The following is an 18611-nucleotide window of genomic DNA, read 5'->3' as shown; positions in this document are numbered from 1 at the left end:
ATCTTTCTTTGAGTTTTCTTCGCACTGCTGCCGGAAATAACCTGATTCGCAATGCGATGTATTGCATGGAAGACAAGTGTCTCCATGCAGATAGTACCCCGCTAGACAGTAGAAAGTACAGTTTCCGCCGTCTGAAGCGTTGAAGGCCGTGTGATTGTGGAACTGGCAGGGTTTGCATATCGCATCAGAATCTCGGCCAAACTCACAATTCTCTCTATAGAATCCAAGGGGGCATCGAGACGTATTGCATTGTAGACAAGTGGAATAGTTGCGGTAAAACCCTGATTTACAAAGAAAGCTGCATCTGTCCTGATCGAATGGATTCGCTATACTGAGTTGAGAGTTTGGAGGAGCGACGAATGAACACGGAAGGCAAATGCTATCTTGATACATGGCATCCGAACAGTTGCTCCTATAGAAACCAGGGCTACATGGTTCACGATTGCAAGGAGCGCTAAAACCTGTCAGAACGATTGACATGGAATCTCCTGGTACCATGGAAACCTTGGAGATCAATTCTCCATCGATCTGAACAGTCGAAGATATTGCTTGAGTACTCTGCTGAAATTGCAATTGGACAACATCGACATTCTTCCACCGTGATAAAGCAGGATATTGTTGAAAGACTGTCAAAGGGATGTTTCCACTTGGGCAAGTTATCGCAATTTTGGGCACCGACGTAGATGGATCCAAAACATCTCCAAGAAACTGAACTGAGAAAATGTTTCTGTGAAAACGTAGCTGGATGTTTGACTCAGCCAATATTGTGGTCTTTACCTGGAGCTCCAGCACCGATTTCAAATTTCTCGAAACGCTCGTGAAAATTGAGCTTTCCATCATGAATGAAAGATTCTTGTCACAGTAGCTCGCATTGCTGGAATGATTGGCGTGGGACACGTTGGTCGAATTCAAGGTGTTGGAATTCAAATCACACGTGGAAAGATTACAAGATTGAGTCGAATTTTGACAAGTGTCCGCAGTGCTGCGTAGGAGAAAGACTTCAAACAACTCAGGAGGGATGATATAAAACTTGTCCTGACCTGTCAAGATGAGAAAGGTCATGTTTATATCAGTCTGAGGTTCAACATAGTCGTTGAAGACGAACAATGGATCGTTCACATTTGAGTTTTGTGAATGCCATTTGACATCGATCAGCGGTGAAGGTGACAATTGAAACTCGTAATTTTTCATCGATTGATTCATAAACCGGATCGAGATCAGATTTCCTGGCTCGATTGTAGAATTGAATTGAAACCTGATAGTGAATTCTAAACGTGAATCTACTATGGTATCGTTTTTGAAATGAACTTGAAAATCAGGACAAACTGACAAATCAGGTGTGATTGCGTAGGATGCATTGGGCTGAAAAGCGAATTGAGGAAATTCAATGCGTACCAGCGAGCCTGCATCTAAGTTCATGAACGGACTGAAGGAGATATTCAATTCCACATCCTCTGAGATACGAATTGGAAGCATGGTGACGGAGCTGAACTTGAGAGTTCCAACTGGTGTCACATGTCGAAATACTGTCAAAGGAATTCCGATTGTGGAAGATTTCAGTCCTATGAGAAATCTTGTATCGTTTACTCTTATACCATTCCGTGGAATCTTGAATCCAAGGTTTTCGGGAATGACCATTTCCACTGCACTTGCACCCTGAACCAAGATCGAATTGTTCACATACAAGGTGAAATTGTCTTGAATGTACTCAGCAGCGCAGAACCAATGTTGATTTCCAGAAGATAATCTCAATTCAAAGTTACTATTGAACATTCTTGTGAATTGAGGCAAAGACACAACAAGAATATCGCCAGACTGTAAGGAAACCGATGCTGTGAACTTTATGTGAATCTCTGAAAATTGGTTCGACTGATTAACAAACGTTTCTAAACTTGAGTTCACGAATGCAGTAATTTGAGCAGCCTTGCAGCTGCTTTCTTGGACATTTCCTGATTTTGACACCACTTTGAAAAACACGGAATTGTCGGGGGTAAAACCCTTGTCGGGAAGTACAAAGGTACTGCCGAACGGTTCAATCTTGAAGGTGGATCTAACGCCAGCCTGGATGCTATTTGACACAAGGACAGTCAATTCCTCACTCAAAGGACACCAAGTTCCCAAACCAGAATAACCTATGCCACCAACAATCATGACCGGATTCGTGAGGTTACCCGCACTTGCATTCTTAGATGAAACTTGGCTCCCGACCACTCCGTATGAAACATTCGTGAATTCATTAATCGTGGAATACTCTCGCTCAAAATCAAGGATGAGATCACTTGCCCACACAGATTGCTTGGTCAAAGTGTTCAAGAAATATTGTCTGTTACTCGCTGCATCATTCAGTAGCTTCCAACCAGGAATTTCAACAGAAACGTTCTTCAACCGCAGGCCTGGAACGCGTAAAACAATCAGGTCTCCATCGGAAAGCGGCATCATCGAAGAGAAACTGAATTCTAATTGAGTAGACCTTCCAGCAGTTTGGGGAAAAAATCCGAAGTCACACGTCGATTCTGCTCCAACTGCCATAGTACTTACGAATGGTGTTGCTGGAACATTGCCTGCGACAGCGCTCGCTCGCAAAGTAAGGTTTGCGTCATTGGCGCGTACACCTTCCAGTGGTAAGTAGAAAGAATCATTGTTCACAATTTGCAAAGTCACCACTTGGCACGGATCAAGTCCGTGGAGTATCGGAATGGTCAATTCATGCTTAGGGAAAATTTCACTATCGTACATGAAAGATGAATTCTGGGAACTTATATATGTTTTGTTCGAAATATTCCAACAGACGGTCTGTATAATCTCACTTACTTTTGGAACGCACCATGGGTCAGCACTCTGTCTAACCTCAACAACAGATGATCTGTTTTCGCATACAATTTCTTCGCTGATTTGGAAGATCGGCCCAGAGCTGGTGCCGTTGCGAAGCTTTTCAATCACTTCATATTGCCTCCAATATCCAACTGAAACGAGGCCCTCTTTGTTGGACGACAGGTTGACCATCGTGCGATTGCAGACAAATCCAGGCAGACTCACAATCAATTCATCTCCGGGTGATAAGCCCATTTTTGGTGAAAAGGTAATCGAGAACTTCACCTGTCTCTGTGGTCCGTATTCGGCGAAATGCAATTCCGTTGAGTAACCGAACGATCCAACAGGTTCGACCATGGACAGTGGCATAAAGCCAATTTGACCAGCAGCGTTTACTGCAGAGAGTTTGATGCCACTTTGATAAGATGAAACACCATCAAAAGGTAACTCAATGCCACATGCGTCTGAGACAAGTATTTGAAATTGTTTGTTCTCTTCAAAATATGTCGAGATGTTGAGAACCAAAGTGTTGTCTTTTTGAATCCATAGAGCTAGCTTCACTGCTGAACTCGGCGTGGTGGTAATGTTTTTACAGGTTACATCGCCGTTCCTGCGGGTGAAGCCAGGTAGGAGCAACAGGAGCTGATCGTTCTCGACAAAAAATAGTGCAGTTGAGAATTCGAGAAAAAGAGACGTCGGCTTTCCAGCATATTTCTGCCGGAATGACAACTTTGACGACGAAAACGAAAACAGCTGACCAGAAGACAAATTTGCGCGAATAGGAAGGGGCTGAGGCATCTGGCCGTCTGGCATGTCAGACTGAAGTTTGAAGACGAGGCTTGTTTGCATCGAGTCCGATGGAATCTGAAAGCCAACATCGGCGTCAATAGATAGAACTATCTGAGTCATTTCAGGGACATCGTTTTCAATGAAGAATTGAAGTTGGAAGGTTGACGCAGACCACCGGGCAAACTTAACAAATGAAGCTGGGAAAGATGTGACAGAAAAATTGCCCAGTCTTGTGTTGGAAAACCCAGGCATGGTAAGGAACAAGCTGCGGCCACGCAGTTGCCGAGCAGAAGGAATGAATCTCAACACAATATTGGTCTTCACATTGGGTATGTTTGGATTGAAAGTCACAGAAGCTTGTACAAAACCACCCACAGGTTGTACAGATCCGAGAGGAATCGGTCCTACCAACACGTATGAGTTCGATAAGATTGTGATATTGATGTTCGAAGAATCTGCTCGAAAACCTTTCTCTGGCAGACACAAACCGAAGGAGAACGGAATCTCGAAGGTCACTAGTTCTCTGGCCACGATCTGCCTCAGGACTGTGAGGGTCATCAACTGTGCATTCTCGTCCCAAACTCCATTTCGAATCTTCACACACACGTTCTCGGTACAGACCACTCTCCTCACCTTGGGCAGAGTTCGATCAAGACTCAAGAACTGCGGCAAGCCCAGCTCGACCAGGTCGCCTACCTTCATATCCATCCCCGGTATAAAGGTCAGAATGATTCTCGAAGGAGAGTTTGCAACCGCCGGGACGAACGCAATGGCAGACGAGCGCACTGAACCAATGGGAATCACTTGCACTAAAGTTGGCTCGATGGGGCCGAGCGTTGAATTCAAAGAGATACTTATCCCTGATCCCTCCCATGATACACCGACATCAGGTAACAGCATCGGGCTAGTGGATTCAAATGTGATTTCTTGCTCCGGCAAAGCATCGAGAGGAAACAAAATCCTGAGCTTTTTGGAGGCTTCAGTCCAACTAGCTGAGAAATTCATGAGCTCCTTGGTTGTCGCTGACTTGAGCAGTATAGAAATCAGTTTTGAAGTTTGACACGACCGCCCACTGCAAGAGAAACCTGGAAGAACCAACTCAAGGACGTCTCTTTCTCTTACGGGCATGTGAAATGTGACGTTCAGATTGAACAAGGCTGCCTCAGAGGAATTCACTCGGAAGAACTGTATCACTGGCAGCTTAGCAAACGAGCCCACAGGTTGCACCGTCTTGAAAGGTACATTGGAAATAGAATTTTCGGAGGTGACCATTGAAAGTTGAATGTCAAAAGAGTTTTTCAACACGCCTTGCACAGGCATCATTATGCCATTGGCCTTGGGGAATGTAAGATGAATTGAAGTTCCAGGAGGTATGTCTTGATCTGCAACGATGTTGATCCCAGAGAAGTTACACATAGCCTCCCAATAGCCCAAGAATTTCCAAGTCTGACTGTTGACAATCAATGGACTCCTCTTTGAATTTGTGGGCTGGATATTGAATTCTGGCATCGAGATATAAAGATTGTCGCCTCTCTTCATCTTCGTAGACAGAGACATCACAACAAAGATTTCAGCTACTTCCCCTGCTGAAACTTGGCCAAACTCCATTGATGCTTCAAGCACAGTAGCATTGACTGCCTTCTCGCAAGTTAACTTGAAGAAAGGAATTCTCTCAGTCTGTATCCATGCGTCGGTAAGTGCTGAAAATGACACAAGGGGAAGAAGTATAAATCCCAATCGATCCGGAATCTGCACCTGAATGTCGCCACTCATATTTCCATAAACCGTCATGCTAAGAAGGTGGAGAGAGTTGTCCCATTCGGCAGTGATGCGCCCAAAGCTTTGACAAGTGCACGACTGAACCTGATCTTGACACTCTTGCTGGGTCAGTGGTATGTAATCCCAATGCATTCCAATGTCGTTCAGACACAGGACATCCAAGCTCACGTTCTCAAAACTTAGTCCTGATAATTCTGGAAGGTGCAATACAATCGTGTCGTTGTGCTTGATAGCAGTCAAGTTTGTGGATACCACAGGGTCTGTCATCATGGTGAAGGTCTTCACTTGAGTCATGTTCTGCACATTTGTACGATTCAGAAGTTTTGTTGTGCTTGAAGTGAAGTTCCGACGCTCTGTAAGCATAGAAAATTGGGATAAATTTCCAAAGCAGACATCCATATATGACTCTTGCATTGACAGATTGACGGCGATTTCTTCGGTATTGAAATATGTCTGGTTGTACATTTCAAGCGTAAAGACTTCTTCAGTCACATTCAAATAGTAAGACACATTTCTGGATGGTTCCAACGTAGTGACCAAGGCTGAAAAATTCGTACTGGAAACAAGACGGAAGGGAAATTTGAACTTGATGATACTCTGAATTCCATCCCTACCTTGATAATGACCGACCGATATCTTCGAGCTGGTATCGCCAATGGCAGAAACATTTTGAATTGGCTCATGCAACACTGGAGCAGTCTTGGAGTCTGTCGAAAGTGTAAAATCCAACACAGTTGCATATTTCAAGGTTGAGTTGTAACGGAAAGTACCCTGTGGGATGTGCAATGAACAAGGAGTGAGCTGCAAAAGATCGCTTCTGTTTACAGCAGTCATAAACAGCGAGGGAATGGCGAAGGTCAGAGAGCTTGAAGAGGTATTCCATACGGAAGTCACCGGGACAGAATGTACTAAAGCACAACCACAACACTGCACGAGCGCATCTTTTGCTGTCAGACTTTGAAAGCAACTGTCAAACCTACAGCCTGACGAGAAAGACTTGTCACAGAAGTGAAAGTCAGCGGAGACGTTGGCTGAGGAGGCAAGGAAGGGAAGCATGCGGAGTGAGACGGTTTCACCCCCTTGAAATTCAATATGCGGAGTGAAGAAGAGACGAATGTCAGCAGTCTCTTTCCCAGTCGAGTTCCATGTAAGGTAGGAAGGAAGGAACGAGCCAAGCCTTGGAACTCTGATCGGCCGATGGTTTCTGGTGGTACCATCAAGACCGTCTGCTATCACATTGACCGAATAGTGTAGCGCAGCTTCACTGCGCGGGAGGGTCAACCCTCCTTCCACCGGCACAGACAAGTCCAGCTTCTGAAAGCCAGCTACGAACTGATTGCTCATGAAGGCTACCAGTACGCCCCCAGCCTTCCTCTCTGCACTCACGATGAATGAGAAAGGATGAAACTCGCAATAGACTACCATACATCTTTGATCCAGACGAAATCCTCCACTTGGAAAGATATCGAACCCATCAAAGAAGACTTCTATCCGGTCATTCTGATACAGGTTCATCGACATCTCCATTGTAATTTGAAAGCCAGTCACACTTCCCGGCACATTGCTCGTGAATGTTACGTTTGTAGGACTCAAGAACGCTCCGAATGGTGTTAACATTCCCAAGCAGGAGATGTAAGTCTGTGACTCCTGCTGTATCTTGACAGAGAACTGATTCGTCTGTGAGAGAGGGATTCCCTGCAACGGAAATTTCAATCCCGCTGGTGCTCCACTGATGTTCACTGACAACCTACTACCGCTCTGCACGTCAACTGGAATCTTGAGAACAAAACTTGACAACAATGCGTCCCAAAGAACACTCGACTGAAACACAGTAGCGGAAGTATCTCCACACGTTTGTACGACCTCCGTGCTGCCCAGACTCCTAGATGCGGTCGAGGCGAAGTCAAATGGGGGGAGAACAAGCATCATCGTGTCGTTTGCACGAAGTTGGATAGTTGAGAGCATCTCGAAAGACAAGAATAACGTCTCACCGGGCGCCGGAGCATGAGATCGGACCGAGGCAGTAACGACCGAAGAGAGAGCCTTGCTCCGCACTGGACCGGAAGCTGCAGAAACAGAAAGGATGACAGCAATGCGATCATGGCAAGAGCTTGCATTCGGAGGCTTGATACCCAGAGTCACGTCGGCCCTCAATGTTGCTTGACTACCTGCAGACAGGGCCTGTACAGCAAAGATAACCCGGACTCCAGTGGGAAGCGGCTCAACAGTTACTTGTTGTACTTGTGAAGAAGCGACAGCAAGCTGATAGTAGTTCTCAGCATAGAAGCCTCTCAGAAAGACAGCGACTGTTTCATCCGATTGGATGCTCATCGTTGGAAGGAAGGAGAGTGTGAAGCCAACAGCCCCCATTGCATTCGGACAGTCGAATAGAATGTTTTCATTGAGTACCGCTCCAACCGGTTGCTTCGATTGAATGTTGGAGAAGGTAATCGATGAAGATCCTTGGAGGACTGTCATGTTGATCTTTGAATCCTGAGCAACGCCATGCGGAGGTAGCACGAATTCTTCGACAACGCTTACACTTACAAGAGACGCCGGAGGAATCAAAGCATTCTGGGGCAATGTAAACTCAAGCACATACATTTCAGGCACATGAAAATCGATGTCCATTGACAACTCATTATGAGCAATTAGTCTTGCTGTTCCCTGAGAAGACAAATTGAAGAATGCTGGGAGCCTGACGACAATCTTATCGCCTTCGGAAAGATTGAATGAAAACGAAAACGAGAGCGTCAGGTTGCCAATCTCACCAGCGGCTGCCAAGTCTCCAAAAATCATGGATGTGTTGGAAAGAATTCCAACCGACTGGACAGAAGCAAATGGACTAGGAAGGACAGGTCCATCAGAAGCATTGACAGACATCGCAAAGCCTTCTATGCCCTTGACGCCATCATGTGGAAGCGAAACCTCCGCATCGTCACCAACCTGAATCGAGATGGATGAATTGGAAAAGACACGATCCTCGCACTTCAGGTCGATCAAAATTCCGGCGGCCTCGGTATCATTTGCTGTCAACATCACAACCTCATAGTTTGCATAATGGTAAAAGATGTTGCTCACAGATCCAGCAAACGCGTCAACTTCCACTCGAGAGGTTGCATTGAAGATCGTTGCAGACGACACATTCAATCGACCATTCTTAGGCACGCGAAACCCTGGAAGGAACACCCTCAAGCTGTCCCCGGGAACAAGGTCCATGGACAACTGGAAGTCAAGCTGAAGCCCCGACGTGGCTTCCGCTTGAGGGTAGGGGTTCAGCAATGCCAGCCGCGGAAGAGAAGAGAGCGCCCCGAAGGGATCGAAGGCGGTCAGCTGGGACCACATCACGTTGCCTTTTGCCGCTCGCAGCTCGATCAAGTTGTCCTGCTGGGAGAGGAGAAGCCCTTTCTTTGAAGTTCTCAGGTACATGTCCGACGGCCCAGCCAACGTCATCGGAAGTTGCGACGGGACCTCGTCGTACATCGTCCAAGAGATCGAGGCATCCGACTCGTTCCAGGATACAGAGTAGTTCAAGGAGGCGTTCAAAGGCTGAGCAGCTCTCGACCTGCCCTCAGAGAATCCTGGGAGGTGGACCCTCACGACATCTCCAGGAAGCAGCGGGACGGAGAGAGTCAACTCCAAGCTGACGTCAGCATCGAAGTCAGCGATGAGCGGCACTACGACGAGCCTGGCGTCAAAGATCCTTGCAATCAAAGGGAACTGCTCGATCTCTATGGGGTTCACAAACCCGTTGGAAGCGTCAGTGTAGATCTTGGGCGACCCCTCCTCGGCGAGACCGAGCGGTGACATGACAAACCCCTCGGACAGCTGTATCCTAAATGTGACCGGGTCGAGAGCATAGATGGTGTCGGGAGACTGGAAAACAAGATCCGTGGAGTTTGAGTCCCAAGACGAGACATTGAGAGAGGAGCCGTTGAGCACAACAGAGACAGGGCCCCGTTTGATGCGCTTCAGCGATCTCATCAGGAAGTGGATGTTTTCTCCTGCTAAGATGTCCATCTGAACCACAAACGAGATTGTAAACTCCACAGCAATGTTTGCAGCTGCAGGAGAAAATTCTATTTTGGTGTCAAGAAAAGCGCCGATCTTGTTCTGCATGTCGACAGGAAAGAAGTTGACAACGCCAAGTCGCGCGTTCGTGAAGGCTACGATTGCGTTCAAGTTGTGTTGGATCTGTGAAGGCAACACCACCAAGCCAAGTGCTCTAGTCAACTGAAGTTGAGCCCACTCTGCTGCTGGAAGCCGATCAGCTAACGACATCGTCAGCCGGGGGCCGTCGGTCTGGGCCCATGACAAGATTACGTGGATGCTGGTGTTGTTCAAAGTGAGCAAGGAGCCATCCGCCATGAAGTCTTCAGCTTGCCAGCCCGGGAGGAGCAAAGAGACATTCTCTCCTTGCAAGATGTCCATCGCTGCAGTAAAATTCAAAGTCACGTTGACCGGTCGACCAGCCTGGCTGTCTGGGGCGAAAGATAAGGAGATGGAGGTGAAGGACCCAACAGCTTGCACCTTGTCGAACGAAGTCTCTTGCACTGGCCCCTCGAACGCGTTTGTTGCGATGTTGAAAGCGACGTCGTCAAGCCTCACGCCAACCAACGGAAGGCGAAACCCAACAGAAGGGAGCACCTCTAGCACTACTTGCTCGTCTTCCGTGACGTTTCCTCGCACAACAAACGTGGCAACATCGCCTTGGAAATCGACAAGTTCAAAGTCAGAACCTGAGATTGCCACCGGAGTTATCTTGGAGTCCACATAGAATCCAGGCAATTTGACATACACCGCATCGTTTTGCAACAATTTCATGCAAGCTTTGAACGAGATCCGTAACCCCACAGGATTCCCGACCAAACTTCTATTCGAGAAGTATGAGAAGAATTCAACTGACGATCCGTTGCGAAAGCATCCGACCGGCTGAACAAACCCGAAAGACTTGGCGTTGGTAGGCCCCAAGGACGCGTTCGAGCCGACGGTGATGGTCTCATCCTCGCTCCTCACTCCATTCTTCGGAAGCCTCAGGCCCGTTGGTCCCAGCGGGAGGATGACGGTCAGTTGCTTCCTGCGAGCGAGCACGACTGGGCCGGCAGAGACATTCCTGCCCTCCATCACAAGCACCAAGACGCCTGATCCGTCCCAGAGCCCCTTCTTGCAAATCCCAGGAGGGTCCGAAGCAACAGAGATGACATCAAGATCAGACGAAAAAGTGTTGAGGTTTATGAAGAGACTGTCAAACGCAACAAGATCCATGGTGGTGACGACAGATATGTTCATCTTGCCCTGCACGACGTCAAACTTCAATTCGGATTGTGCAAATCCTCCAAATGGAGTGTTTTTACACGGGAACAAAAATTCCTGGTCATCCTTCCGGAAGGTCAACCAGAAACCATTCTGATTCCTCCAGAGGCCTTGGGAAAGGATAGGGAACTGAAGCTGGAACGCTTGTTCCTCGAACAGGGCAGCTTCGTTCAAGCTCAACGGCATCCGACTGTTTCCTATAAACGTTCCATTGTACATGTCTTCCAGAGTGACCGTAGCCGCACCCACATAGATCAGAGTCACGTTGGTAACAGTAGTGTTGACAAAGAAACTCTCGTCCAGGGTAAACACGAACGAAATGTTTATGGCCCGTTTGAGCGGGTCTGCGTGCAAGGAGAGCACAGGGTACTGTATGAAAGGGTTCTTTGTGATGACGTCATCGATCCTAGTCGGAGGAATGTATCCCTCAGTCGCCTCTACCTCCACCCACATGAACGTCTCGGCTAAGGCAGGAAACGAGGTAAAGGACTGATATGCACTAGATACAATTTCACAAGTTTGCAATCGTGTCACTTTCTGATCCACCTTCAGTTTCAACTGGTTGGCCTCGGGATAAAAAGTTACCGAAAGGGAGCAACTGCTGTCAAAAGAAGCCTGCGAAAACGCTTTCATCGATGTGGGAATGTAGAAAACAAGCTCGTCTCCCGGCCAGAGGGTCATATAGCACGAGAACGATGAGAAGAACTTCTCAAAATCAAAGTTGACATTTTGAAACGCGCCCACAGCCTGGACCTCGTCAAAGCCAATCCTACGAACAGATCCAGCGACTACAGCGGCATTGATCTTCAAGGCAGTTTCATTCGTTTTCAGGCCTTCTGCTGGCAATATCACTCCCAAGTCACTGGGCAATGGGATGTCGAGGTTGCCAGCCTTCAAGTTCTGCTTCATGACAAGTCTCAGCAGCATCTCAGCAGCGTCCCAGCTGACCAGAGCAAATTCTTCATGGTTGGCATCATAGGTCGTCTTGTTGTCAAAACTTGGCCCCAGAAACTGTGGGAGGAAAAGGAATACTTCATCGTTCACTTGAATGTCCATAGCCGGGGTGATCTCTACCTGTATCCCGCCGGTTTGATTTGCACGAGCGGGAAACGCAAACTTGAGCTTCTTCCTTTGACCCAGGTATCCGACAGGCTGTACAGAATCGAAGTTTGACGGATAGATGGGATTGACTTTGCTGTTCACTGCAGCCCTGAGCTCAGCCTCGTACGTCCGAACCCCGTTCGGAGGGAGAAAGATGCTGAAGTTGCTCGAAGAGTCCGGGCGACTTCCGGACACAATTTCCAGCACGATCTCTTGATTGCTGGCTACGTCCTGAAGCAATTTGACAGAGAGGACTGCCATGGGTGAGGCGGAGCAGAACCTCTGATACGCACTGCACGTGTTCTGCAGCCAATACAACGAGACATTCACAGAGCTTTGGTCCGGAACAAGTACGGCTGAAGGGTCGTCACAACGAAAGCCTGGCAAGTAGACTGTGATGACGTCATCACGTGCCAGGGCAAGCTCGGAGGCAATCCTTAGAGTCAGGTTCGCTGCTTCACCCGCAACGGCATCGCCGAAGGAGAGAGACAGCGACGAGAACTTGCCGATAGCCAGATGGAACTGAAGGGGGGTGGGGTCAACAGGACCATAAAGGGCGTTGGACGCGATGGTGAAGTTTTTGAGATCGATGGCCACACTGTTCGGAGGGAGATGGATCCCACACGCCTGAGGGAGGACGATGGTGACGTGCTTGTTGTCTTGCCATAGCACAGTTTGAAGAAATTCGATGACCAGGTCAGAGCTCGACTGCCTCCACCTTGCACTGACCTCGATGGTACGGAACGTGTAGTTGAGGTCCTTGGACACAAACGCGCTCAAATTGCAAGTAGTGTTAGTGTCAGAGGAGAATTCCGGCAATTGCAACGTCAATCTTTCTAAAGCCTGTATCGTATTCTGAAGTTGGAATGAGAGCATGAGCCGTGCCTTCTGACTTGTTTGAGCTGGGCTGAAAGTCAGGGCGGCTCCATTCAGTGTGCCGACTGGATCTTGGGAGCTGATCGTGGCGAGCGCAACGCTGCCAGCAATCGCCTGCACCTGAGCCTTCAAGAAGTTGTCGCCGAGGCGAATGCCGTCAGAAGGCAACATGATTCCTCCATCACTTGCAATCTTTGAGACGATAACCTCGTTGGGACGGAAATCAGCCATGACGGTAAAGCTCAGAGTCTCCCCTTGAAAGTTACAGTCCGTCCAGACATTGCCGTTGACATGTACTGAGCAGTTCGTCGAGCTCGAGAGGAACTTGGGCAGGTGCAAGGTCACCACATCACCACTGTACAGAGAAACATCAACAGCAAACGAGAACAGAATGACGACTGGAACATCCGTGCGACGAGGCTGATAAGAAATCTTTGATGAAGTGAATTTGCCGTAAGAGTGAATCGAAGGGATGAAAATGATTCTCGTTGGGAGCACAGGCCCAGTAGGTGAATCACAGGCTATCGTCACACTTTCATCATCGTAGGAAATTCCTTCCTCACCAAAGAAGAGAAGAGAAGATATCTGTACCTGATAGGTGCTGTTGGCCTCAAGCTTCGCATACACCTCCATTTGTAGAGAGCTCGTCTGTGGCCTCCATGTGCACTTGGCTTGGTAGGGAGTTTCGTCCCCTGCCGATCGGAGACTGCAATTGAGGGTTGACAAAGAGCTTGAGAGGCTGGGGACTTTGAAAGTGATGTTGCTTCCTTCCATGACCTCCATCGTAGGATTGAAAGACAGTGACAAGGCAACTTCTTGTCCTACCTTATGAATGGACATAGCTATCTCTGAAAATAAGAAGGACCCGACAGGCTGGACATAGTCAACTTTCGTCCATGGGGCCGGCCCGTCAAAGGCGTTTGAGCTGATTTGAATCACATGGGCAAGAGAAATTCCGTAGGAGGGCAAGAGAAGGAGATCTGACTTGACGACGACAGCAGATACTTCTTCTCCTGCAGGAATCAGGCGCGAGGCTGTCATGCTCAAGATCCCTGAAGTCGAGTTCCATGACGCGATGTCAAAGGAGGAGCTGTTCACCGCAAGTTGGCCGCCGGGACCCTCAAAGTTTGACAGTTTCAACATCACCACGTCTCCTTTACCTATCATCATGTATGCCCTGATCATAACAACAACATCCGCTGGCTTCCCTGCACGCGGTGTCACAAATGTGATGCTCGAAGAACGGAAAGCTCCGAGGGTCTGCAAGGGCTTCACGGGAGTCAAGAGAATAGGCCCCTCCTTCACGTCTGCCCTGACTCTCCCAACGAAGGTCGAGGGCAAACCGCTCAGAGGAATCGAAATATTCATTGAAGGAGGAGCAAGAAGGGAAATGTTCTGATAGGGAGAGACAAGTGTCTTGGCAACGAAGGACAAAGATTGTTCTGCATTGTCCCAAACAGCATCGAACAAGTCCAGCTCAGCCGTAGTCTTGTTGTGTGAGGTTTGAGAGAAGAACCTGGGCAGGTAAAATATGAAGGTGTCATTGATAGATATGACGTTTGTGACTTGGAAACTGATAAGAATGCTGGTAACTTGACCAACAGCAAGAGGGTCAAAGCGAAGGGCGACGCCGTCTACAAAAGCTCCGACGGGAAGAATCTCATCAAACCTCCTTGGAAGGATGTTGCCTTGGGTAGACACAACGTTGAATAGAATTGAATCCTGATTCCGTCGAACTCCTTCCCTTGGCAAGGCAAGACCAAACTTGGATGGAACGATCAGATCGTGAGTGATGTTGGCACCCATTGGGTAGAGTAGCCTAGCGCTGAGGTTGAAGGATACTTGGTCCCAAGAGAACGAGAACCGATCGGTGGCATTGCCTGTGTGATTGCTGGAGGTGTTGACGAGGAAGAAGGAAGGCAAGTGCAGAACAATCAGATCGCCTGTCTCCAGTGACATGAGAGGATGAAACCTGACGGTGAGACTGACAGTCGCTGCTGCCCGCATGGGCTCGAATAACATCTGGAGCGAGTCTTGCTCGAGAGCGCCGACAGGGGTGAAAGTGACAACTGGGGTGTCTCTCACAACTCCGAGGAACGCGTTGGAAGATATCCACAAGTAACTCCCTTCCACCCGCAGTCCTGCTGGTGGCAAGATGATCCCCCAAGTCCTGGGGATGGAGATACTGAAGCGCTGGCCCGCAGGCCAATCGTTGCAGATCGAAACGTTCAAGATGGTTTTGTTCCAGGATATTCTACAGACTGCAGCGGGAGGAAACACATTGAAGGAAACATTTGAATGATTCTGATTGGCATCGACTTCGTATTGGAAGTCATCTCCTCCAAAGGAATCCATGCGCAACAAGACCTGATCTCTGCTTCCTAGGGGCATGAACGCAACGAAATTGAGAGCAAACGCCACAGGCTCCCCGGCTCTGCCTTCATAAAATGTAACGTTCGCTGTCTTGCCAAAGGAGCCGACTCCTTGAGGAACATGAAAGGGAGTCGGTCGCACAGGCCCCGAAATGGCTGTGCTAGCAATGGTGTACCTTCGATCGTTCACTCTCACACCTTCGACAGGTAGAGTCATTCCTGCTTCCAGAGGAATGAGAACCCGAACGAGAGTCTCGGCAGGCACATCGCTTGCGGCTGCAAGCTTGAGACAGTCAGAAGGACAGAACCCCTCGACAGCCGACTGAGTCCACACGGCTGAGCGAAGGAGCCCAGCAGGGGTCGAGGATACGTTAAATGTTTGTTTTACGCTTGAGAAGCCTGGGAGGTGCAAGACCAGCTCGTCCTGATGCGACGACTGCAAATGCTCAGTGACGGCAAATTCAAATTCAAATTCAACAGGCTGATGGGCAATTGAATCTTCCGAGAAAGACAAGGAATGATTGGTGATATTTCCAAAGACCGAAACAACTGGTGATCTTTCAAAGGATGCGAAAAGCACAGGCCCATTGGTCGTGTTGCTTGACAAACCGAGGGCCGGATCGTTCAAGGCCAAGTTGGACATTGGGAGGGAGACATTCATATCACGGTCAATCGTCAGCTGAACATACAAGCCAGCAGGAATTTCGTGGAGACAATTTGCTTGGATGGATTGATCCGACGAGCTCCAGAAAAAGTCTGAGAAATAAGCCAGAGGCTTCTGAAGAATTAAACTCGTCGGCAAGGGCACGAGACTTTGCCCCTTGCTAGAGAGAAACAAGAAATTTGGAAGGATGAAAGTAACTCTTTCACGTGGCATAATCGCCATGACAGGAGAAAAAGCTATCGAGATGCTTGACCTCTGCGCTGCTCCTGGAGTGCCGTAGTCAAGTGAGGTGTTCACAAATGCTGCGCAAAACACGTCAACATCGAACACACGAAAAAGAATGCAAGATACCTCCGATGAGATCGTATTGCTCGATTGGAGTCCATACAACCATGCCTGACTTGGCGTCGGCGGAAACTTGAAAGGCATTGGAAGATCTTTGAATACCAAGGCGCGGGACTTTGAATCCGAATGCTGAAGGGATGGTCAGAGAGATATGCTGCCCTGCGGAAATAGGCTGGTTGACTTGAAGGTACAAGGTTTGCTCACTGTTCACCCACCGCAATACTTCAATCACATTCTCTGGCAAGGTTCGGATCCCCATGCTATAGAAACACTTCGTCTGCCCTTGCGAAGATTGACTTGAATTAGAAACATTGACCAATGAGGTTGAATTTTCATAGTCTGAGGTGACATTTGAAGAATTTTCAGTCGCATACACGTCACAAGCAAGGTCAAAATATGACATTCTCAACAACATCAAATCTCCCTGTACCATAGGCATGTCCGGGATGAATTGGAAGGTAATGTTGATGTTGTACCCTGCCACCGGCGGGTCAAATCTTAGCGATGTCTCACGCAGAGCGCCAACAGAGTTCAAGTTTTTGACCGGTGTCCAGTCTATCTTTCCGTTCTGAAAGTTTGCCTCGAACTTGATTCCAGAGTTGGCAGGGGTAATGCCTCGCAAAGGCAATCTTATCCTATATGCAGATGGAATCTTGACAGTCTTTTCCCTGTTCGCTTCTATTGGACTGTCAAATATGACCTTCAACCAGTTCTTCTCGCAATTCCACTCATATGAAACATTGCTAAAATTGATCATGGCAACCATTGTGCAGCTGTTATTGCAGTCTTGGAAAACAATCGATTCTTGAACACAGTTTTCAGTTAGATAACACAGATTTGAGCATTCCTCCCTCCGGTAGCAGAAGCTCGTAGAGTATGTACATGACTGAGAGTAATTGGTAGTGTGGTTATGTGATTGGTTTGCAGCACAGCCAGCACTGGCGCTCCACTGCGGATTCAGCGTGCATCCCTCAGCTACAAAATCGCTCATTTCGAAAATGATCGAGTCCATGGGGAGAATCGTCGCACTTGCATTCACCGTCACGTACATATCATTCACCACTCCAGCCATTCCCGGAACGAATTGCAGCCCTGGCCCGTTTGTGATGCTTCCAACTCCTCCCACGTGTGAAGCACAGAAGCGAGTTATGGTAGGGAACATGTACGAGAAAGCAACCGCATTTGTTGAGATTGAAATGGTCTTGCTATCTGTGATCACTCCGAACTCTGGCAATTGGAGACCGTCCCTCGGATAAAGGCGACAATTTATGACTTGGTTTTGTGGGAAAGAACTTGAGGGCACCAGCGTCAGGAGATTTTGGCATTCATCCCAATACCATCGAAAGGAAGCATCACAAGTCGAGATGTTTCCCAAAAGTCCAGAGCCCTGCATTCTTCTGAAGCCTGGAAGGTGAAGAGAGATTATTTCGTTGGTCAATAACGGGAAAGAGTATTTCATGGAGATGGTCATTGCGACCGGCTCGTAAACAACCTTTGGTTGGAAGTCTATCGACGTCCAAAGCGACTCAATGCTGCTGCATTGATCCTTTGCGCTGATGGAGGCATTCCCACCACAACTCGATGCCCCATGAGCAAAGTTCAAGGAGCAACACGTCATGACGCAGGCTATCAAGGAAAACCGAAAGATCGAGGAGGAGATTCTTCTGGCAAGCTTCCTCCTGGAACGAGTGGGATCGCATCGTTGTTGAAACTGCATTAGTGACCGGGTAATGCGAGCAAAGGAAGCTGGGACTACCCTCTCTGTGAAAGATACGAACCACGACTGGTTGAGCATTGAAAGGTAGAGCGATCAGCACGGCAGGAGAGGCCGCGAAGAAGCAGCAGATCTCGTAGTGATGATGGATCAAAGTTCAACAGTTTGATTCGTCACTCTGCTCCCTCCGTCTCCTTACCCTGCCCTCCACTTCCTCTCCCCGCCATGTCCGAAAACTCCTTGTCACAGGACATCACACGCCTTTCCACCCCACCCCAAGATGGAATTCAGATCACCCCTACCCTTTGGCTCCATAACTGCTCGAACCCACCCTATCCCCCAACATGGTCTATGCCTTTGGGTACCCCTACTTTCTCTCGGTCAGAATTGGCAGGAGTCATACTACCCCGGCTTGAAACAACCCTACCCCCACAAAAAGTTGAGTGAAAGTCAATGGTCAGAGCACCCTTTCGTGCCATGGGACGGAGGGTGGGGTGATAGATAATATACCAGGGGGTAGAGGGACATGGACCACTGGCAATTGGACGGCTTGACTCCGAGAGAAATGGGGTGGGGTCCTAGCTTCAAACTTTCTCCACCCACCCCCTAAGACATAGCGAAAATCAGTTACAAGTAGGGGTCTGATGTGCTGCCAAAGGTACAAGGAGTCACTGCATCGTGATCGCCGATGGATGGGGAGGTGCTTGCAAGATCTGAGCTACCTACGCACGCAACAGAAGATGTCGGATTCGACCATTGATTGATTGCTACCGGATGCAGGACAAAACATAACGGATTCGGGTCAAGCACACCTGTGCGAGAATGACTTAAGGTGATTATGTGGTTT

General features: G+C 48.3%; 1 protein-coding gene across 1 annotated transcript; it reads right to left on the bottom strand.

Annotated features, from left to right (window-relative positions):
- Positions 1-326: 326 nt before the first annotated feature.
- GUITHDRAFT_141940 (hypothetical protein) lies at positions 327-17521 on the bottom strand (the record flags this gene model as incomplete). Its single annotated transcript, XM_005828373.1, has 3 exons — positions 327-461; positions 778-16007; positions 16057-17521. The coding sequence occupies 3 exons, from the start codon at positions 17519-17521 to the stop codon at positions 327-329; spliced, it is 16830 nt and encodes a 5609-aa protein (XP_005828430.1).
- Positions 17522-18611: the final 1090 nt, after the last annotated feature.

This window comes from Guillardia theta (genome assembly GCF_000315625.1).
Source record: "Guillardia theta CCMP2712 unplaced genomic scaffold GUITHscaffold_59, whole genome shotgun sequence".
Lineage (NCBI taxonomy): Eukaryota > Cryptophyceae > Pyrenomonadales > Geminigeraceae > Guillardia > Guillardia theta.
This window is presented reverse-complemented; position numbering and strand designations above follow the sequence as displayed.